Source organism: Eptesicus fuscus, chromosome 1, assembly GCF_027574615.1.
Source record: "Eptesicus fuscus isolate TK198812 chromosome 1, DD_ASM_mEF_20220401, whole genome shotgun sequence".
NCBI classification, from domain to species: Eukaryota; Metazoa; Chordata; class Mammalia; order Chiroptera; family Vespertilionidae; genus Eptesicus; species Eptesicus fuscus.
This window is the reverse complement of record NC_072473.1, coordinates 130,806,922-130,813,238: the sequence shown is the minus strand read 5'-3', so window position 1 is coordinate 130,813,238 and position 6,317 is coordinate 130,806,922. Positions and strand designations below refer to the sequence as shown.

General features: G+C 49.5%; 1 protein-coding gene across 1 annotated transcript; it reads left to right on the top strand.

Moving 5' to 3' along the window:
- Positions 1-5,931: 5,931 nt before the first annotated feature.
- Positions 5,932-6,105, top strand: LOC103296400 (40S ribosomal protein S29-like). Its single transcript, XM_028127693.2, has one exon. The coding sequence runs from the start codon at positions 5,941-5,943 to the stop codon at positions 6,103-6,105; it is 165 nt and encodes a 54-aa protein (XP_027983494.2). The 5' UTR covers positions 5,932-5,940.
- The last annotated feature ends 212 nt before the right edge of the window (positions 6,106-6,317 follow it).

The following is a 6,317-nucleotide window of genomic DNA, read 5'->3' as shown; positions in this document are numbered from 1 at the left end:
ACGTCACTGAGGAGCACTCGTGTACGTGCCCAACTCAAGCCCTGCCCAGGCTCCCCCTCCTGCCCAGCCACAGCCCCTGACGCAGCTTGCTTCTCTGATTTGTAGAAAGAAAAGACTGCGTTTTATTTTAGCCTGCGTTTATACATGTTCTACAAACGTGAACGGTAGGGAAAAGCATTGCCACACCTGTAGAAAACCATTGTTCGTATTTAAGGGGATTCTTTGTTGTCATTCATGTCTGTGTGTCATGGACGTTTTTACATAGAGATCCATGTGTAGCTTGCATTTATCACTTCAATATAATATGAAAAATGTTCACGATGCTACATCGTCTTGATAGATAATATTTTAAATGGTTTCATATTTTTAAAGAGACTATCTACTCGGGTTTCCTTGATTTATTGTTCCCTAACTGATATTTCCAAGGCTTCCCTTTTCACAAATAAAGCTTGGATAAAGATCTTTACAACCCACACGCTCTCTGTGTGCTGATTGATCACCTAGCAAAAGATGAACGTGGGCGAGAAGATGGAGAAGATGGGCGAGAAGATGGAGGATGCTGGGGAGGAGCGGGGTGAGGGACCCGGGTCCGGGGGGGCGGGGCGGGAGCTGGCGTGAGCAGGGCTGGCAGCTCTGCAGTGGCTGCTGGAGGGGGCGGAGCAGCCCGAGTCCGAAGGCGGAGGCCAGCCCTGCGTTCTGCGGGAGAAGTGGCGGGCGCTCTGCCGCAGTGCACTTGGCCTTGGCCTCCGGCGGTCTCTGGCGCCGCCTGCCGGTCACGCTATAAACCTGCAAGGGGCGGCTGCTCTTCGTTCTCTTTCCCTTCAACCCCGCTTCCTCCATTTTGCTGCTTCACTGCTTTTCCCTCTCTCTCGCTCCCCAGTCCCTTTCTTTCTTTTTTTGAATAGAGAGAGAAAGAGGAGAGAGAGACCGAGACAGAGACAGAGAGACAGAGAGAGACAGAGAGACAGAGACAGAGAGAGAATGAGAGACAGAGAGAGACAGAGACAGAGAAAGAGAGAGACAGAGACAGAGAGACAGAGAGAGACAGGGAGAGAGAGACAGAGAGAGAGACAGACAGACAGAGAGACAGAGACAGACAGAGAAACAGAGACAGAGAGAGAGAGACAGAGAGAGAAAGAGAGAGACACAGAGAGAGAGAGAGAGACAGAGAGAGAGACAGAGACAGAGAGAGAAACATTGACGAGACAAAATCATCCATTGGCTGCCTCCTGCATCCCCCTAATGGGGATGGAGCCCTCAACCTGACCGAGAATCGAACCAGTGACCTCTTGGTTCATGCTCAACCATTAAGCCACACCGGCTGGGCCCCAGTCGCTTTCTAGTCATACGCTTGTCAATTTAGGGGTCTGGACTGGAGAAGCCCCCTAAATTGACAGACCCAGGGGAATGAGCAGGCCCAAAAGTGGGGAGGGGGGGGGCGGGACAGCTGGCCACTTGGGACGGGAGAGGGGCTAATCTTGAGCTGGGACCGATGCCTCCTGCTCCCCGAGCCCCTTCTTGCAGTTCCGGGCCTCTCGCTCTCTGTGGTCCTGGGAGGAGATGCCAGAAAAGAATGAACCTGGGCTGCGATGGGGACTTCGAAGCCTTGGCCCCTTGTAGCCCCCTCCTGTGAGGAAGTGAGACGAGAGGGCCCAGGCCTGGGGTCTCCGGGTCTGGGACCTGCCATTGTCAAAGAAACCCCAGAGTTCGGCAGTAGGTAAAGTGGTAAAAACAGATTTTATTCAGGACTAGGGCAATAGAACCACGTTCACTTCTGAATACAGCATGAGCAGGTGGGAATTTATAGGGGGCGTGTTGGTGGATGGAAAATTACTAAGAGGAAACATCAGGGGTCAAGGGGATTCTGGGTAAACAGACCTAAAAGGATTCTTGCTGAAGGCAGGCCAGGGAGATCAGATCACTTGGGGGATGTGGAGGAGGAGGAACCCAATTAAATATGGGGGGGCGCGGTGTAGGGGTTCTAGCTAAACTGACTTAGCGGGATTCTTGCTAAAAATTGGACAATGCCGACAGGAACACAGAAATTCAAAAGTCGAGGGCGAGTTGAGAAGTTCAGGGGAGCCAGAGTAGGGTTTGATCAAGGAGAGAATCTTTGACACTCCTCCCTGGCCAGGGACTCCAGAAATACTGAAAAGTGACATTTCCAGACAACAGGACAATTATCCAGGAGCGGTGGGAGGGGCTTGTGGGAGACAGAAGGCAGTCACCTCTCTGTGCCCTTTGCAGGTGTCTGGAATTCAGGCTGCCTGGCTTCAACACTCCCCTCCCCAGTTCAGAGTGACCTCACATCTGAACCTGACTCCTGGCCTGAGGGCCTTCTCTCTGTTCAGTTCCCAGGCTGAGTCATTCCATGGAGCCAGGAAGGACCTCAGTGACACTCCACAAGCGCAGAGTCAAGTCACCCCAGGTGAGGGGTTCATTTAGCATTCTCTCTACCAGAATCCCCATTTACAAGTTTCTCTGTGCCTTTTGTGCTTGGACCAAGCTATCCCTCCTGCTGTCCCAGATCAGGGACCAGATAGCCTGGCCCAAGACAACTAGGAATGGTTTTCAGGCAAGGCATGACTCCCAGGAGCCAAACATGAAGGTTGATTCCAGAATCCAGGCAGCTGTTGCCCTGGGAACTACACAGACCATCCAAGCACAGCCAGTTCACCAGGAGGGCTGCCTGGAGGAGGAGGAAGGGTGCAAACACTAGAGCCCAGTGATCCTAGCCTGGACACTGATTCATTCCTACAACATAGATCTTAGAGGCTAGATATGTGACTGAACCTCACAAAGCCTGAGGATCTATACACATTTGTCCATTTATTCTTCTACTAGAGGCCTGGTGCATGAAAATCATGCACTGGGTGGGGGTGATCCTCAGCCCGGCCTGCACCCTCTCGCAGTCGGCCATCCTTAGCGCTGCTGTGGAGGCAGGAGAGGCTTCTGCCACTGCCGCTGTGCTCACCAGCCATAAGCCCGGCTTCTGGCTGAGCGGTGCTCCCCCTGTGGGAGTGCACTGACCACCAGCGGGCAGCTCCTGCATTGAGCGTCTGCCCCCTGGTGGTCAGTGCATGCCATAGTGACTGTTCAGTCAATTTGCATATTATATAGGATTCAGTCAATTTTTATTATATAGGATCTACACACTCAGCAAGTATGTGTCGAGCTCTCAGGCAGTTGGAATAAGAAGGAGCTCAGCCCTGACCGGTTTGGCTCAGTGTCAGCCTGCGGACTCAAGGGTCCCAGGTTCGATTCCGGTCAAGGGCATGTACCTTGGTTGTGGGCACATCCCCAGTGGGGAGTGTGCAGGAGGCAGCTGATCGATGTTTCTCTCTCATCGATGTTTCTAACTCTCTATCCCTCTCCTTTACTCTCTGTGAAAAATCAATAAAATATATTTTAAAAAAAGAGAAAAAAAGAAGGAGCTCAAAGGATGAAGGAAGAAAGATGGCATTATGGCCAAGTGGAGCCAGTAAGCATGTGGAGAGGAAGCTGGGAAGAAGTGGTCAGGAGGGGGCCAGAAAATGCTGCTCCCATGAAATTACCTTAGAGCTAAGCTGTGGGAGGTGAGGAAGAATTTACCAAGTTAACAAAGAAGGTCTGGGCTCCCTTGGCAAAGAAAAAGGTGCTCAGTGGCCCAGCCCCAAGTTCCAGCTCTCAGAGCCCAAGGCTGTCCCAGAGCAGGGGAGGCGGGTGAGGTGGGCAGCAGCCAGAGCATGGAGGACAAATGTGAGGAGAGGAATTTTGTCAGACTCCCGTTGGGCAGGTTGGCCACTGGCAGTGTGGAGGGGCATCTGGGGGGAGCAAACATGGAAGCGGGGAGTCAGGACTGCTGTTGGCACCTGCACTGAGTACCCTGAGAAACAGAGGAGATCTTTTTGCCTTTAGAAGACTGGCTTTCGCCAACTTTCCCTCCTCAGTATAATCAATGACAATTTGTAAATATGCCAGTGCTCCTGGAATCTGAGGATGAGTAAGCCATTTGTTAGGATTTCTGCACAAGTATTTGACCCAAGCCATGTATGAATAAAGTTGGTGTTCTTTAAAGAAGTCTTCCCCGCCCTAACTGGTTTGGCTCAGTGGATTGAGCGTCGGCCTGTGGACTGAAAGGTCCCAGGTTCAATTCCGGTCAGGGGCATATACCTTGGCTGCGGGCACATACCCAGTAGGGGAGTGTGCAGGAGGCAGCTGATCGATGTTTCTCTGTCATCAATGTTTCTAGCTCTCTATCCCTCTCCCTTCCTCTCTGTAAAAAATCAATAAAATATATTAAAAATAAATAAATAAAAATAAAAAATGAAGAAGTCTTTCCCCAGAACAGGCTGATAACTCCTCAGAGTTCTGCCTGTTAGTTTGGAGGTCTCATCTGGTCAGTGAGTCACAATCTCTCCAGCTTCCAAATACTGCCAAGTGGAGAGTATCTTCCTCACTTTTTCTCTTTCCCAAGGCCCAGCCAGGTCCTGGGCAACTGGGACTGTGGATGGGGCAGGCCAAGTACAGGGAGCAGGGTGGCACCTCAATCTCTGCTTTTCCTCAGAACTGGAGGTACTTCTTGGTAATGAGGTGGAGCTCAATCTCCTTGAAAGTGACTTTCTTTCCTGCATGTGTTTAACTGATGTCAGAGGTGACAGCAAAGTGTAGGGGAGGAAGGAATAGTAACACTGAAGGGGCAAGGGCTGACGGGCACTCAAGAGCTCCCTCATTGCCTTTGATCCAGACATTAGGTACCATGCCTGTCACTTGGCAATGCTCTTTGCTGGGTTTGAATAAAGTTGGAAGTGTTTTGACTTTGTCTATAAAGGCAAATAAACAAAATGAAAGAACATTCTGGAAGCAAAGAGAATAATTTAGGCAATGAAAATCATAATCCAGGTGAGAGGGGATGAAGACGGGAATTAAGGCAGGACGTGTGGGGGAAGGCAGATACAAATACTCCTTTTGCAAGATTCTTGTGAACTTGAAAGTAGATTGCCTAGAGGAAAACAGCCACCATGGCGCCTGGCATACAATAGGTGTCAAATAAATGCTAGGCTGCTACCCTTCCCCTCTCTGGGGAAAATTCTGTCAGGAAGCAGGCCTGTGAGTGCGCTGTGAGTACAGGCCAGGAGGTAGGACTTGTTCTGGTTCCTGATACTTCAGCAAGGTCCCAGAGAGATGGCAATGCTCTTCTCAGCTCTGGGAAGGGCTCTGGGAGAGAGGGAGAACAGGAGGTGACCTAGTTAGCCAGGCTGGCACACCCTTCCCAAGCAGCCTTCCTTTCAACTTAGTCATATCATTTGCCTTCTGCAATTCAAAAGCTTCTTCCGGCCGAAACCGGTTTGGCTCAGTGGATAGAGCGTCGGCCTGCGGACTGAAGGGTCCCAGGTTCGATTCCGGTCAAGGGCATGTACCTTGGTTGCGGGCACATCCCCAGTAGGGGGTCTGCAGGAGGCAGCTGATCAATGTTTCTCTCTCATCGATGTTTCTAACTCTATCCCTCTCTCTTCCTCTCTGTAAAAAATCAATAAAATATAAAACAAAAACAAAAACAAAAGCTTCTTCCGAGGGTGGGGGTTGCTATGGGAGCTCTGCCTGCTCTTTAAGAGCTTTTTCGACTCCCACCATCTTGTGCCCATGGCCCCTTGCCCTATCTTGGCCACTTCCCAACCACTTGTCCATCTTGAAGTCAGCCAACCAACCACCTACTCTGGATAGAAAAGGATAGAAAAATTACTGTTGTATATAAGAACATATAATTGTCTATACAGAAAACCCAAGATTCTGCAAAGAAAGAATTAGAAATAATAAGAGATTTCATCGAAGTTGCTGTAACATAGGCTAGATACACCCAAATCCATTGCATTTCTATACACTAGCAATAAACATTTAGACAACATAATTTAAAAATAGTATCTCAAGCTTTCCTTTTGCCTCACTGCTACAGAGAGCAAGATGGGTCACCAGCAACTGTACTGGAGCCATCCGAGGAAATTCGGCCAGGGTTCTCGTTCTTGCCATGTCTGCTCAAACCTCCATGGCCTGATGCAGAAGTACAGCCTCCACATGTGCCGCCAATTTTTCCGTCAGTATGCAAAGGACACAGGCTTCATTAAGTGAACTTCCATGAATGGGTCGTTCAAGACATGCACCTTATGACAGAATGCTATCTCTTTGTACATAAAAAAAAACACCCTTCAAATATATATTTAAAAAAATAGCATCTCAAGAGAATGAGAAGACAAGCCACAAACTGGGATAAAGTATTTGCAAAATAACATTGATGTTTCTCTCTCATCAGTGTTTCTCCCTCTCCTTCCTATCTCTAAAAT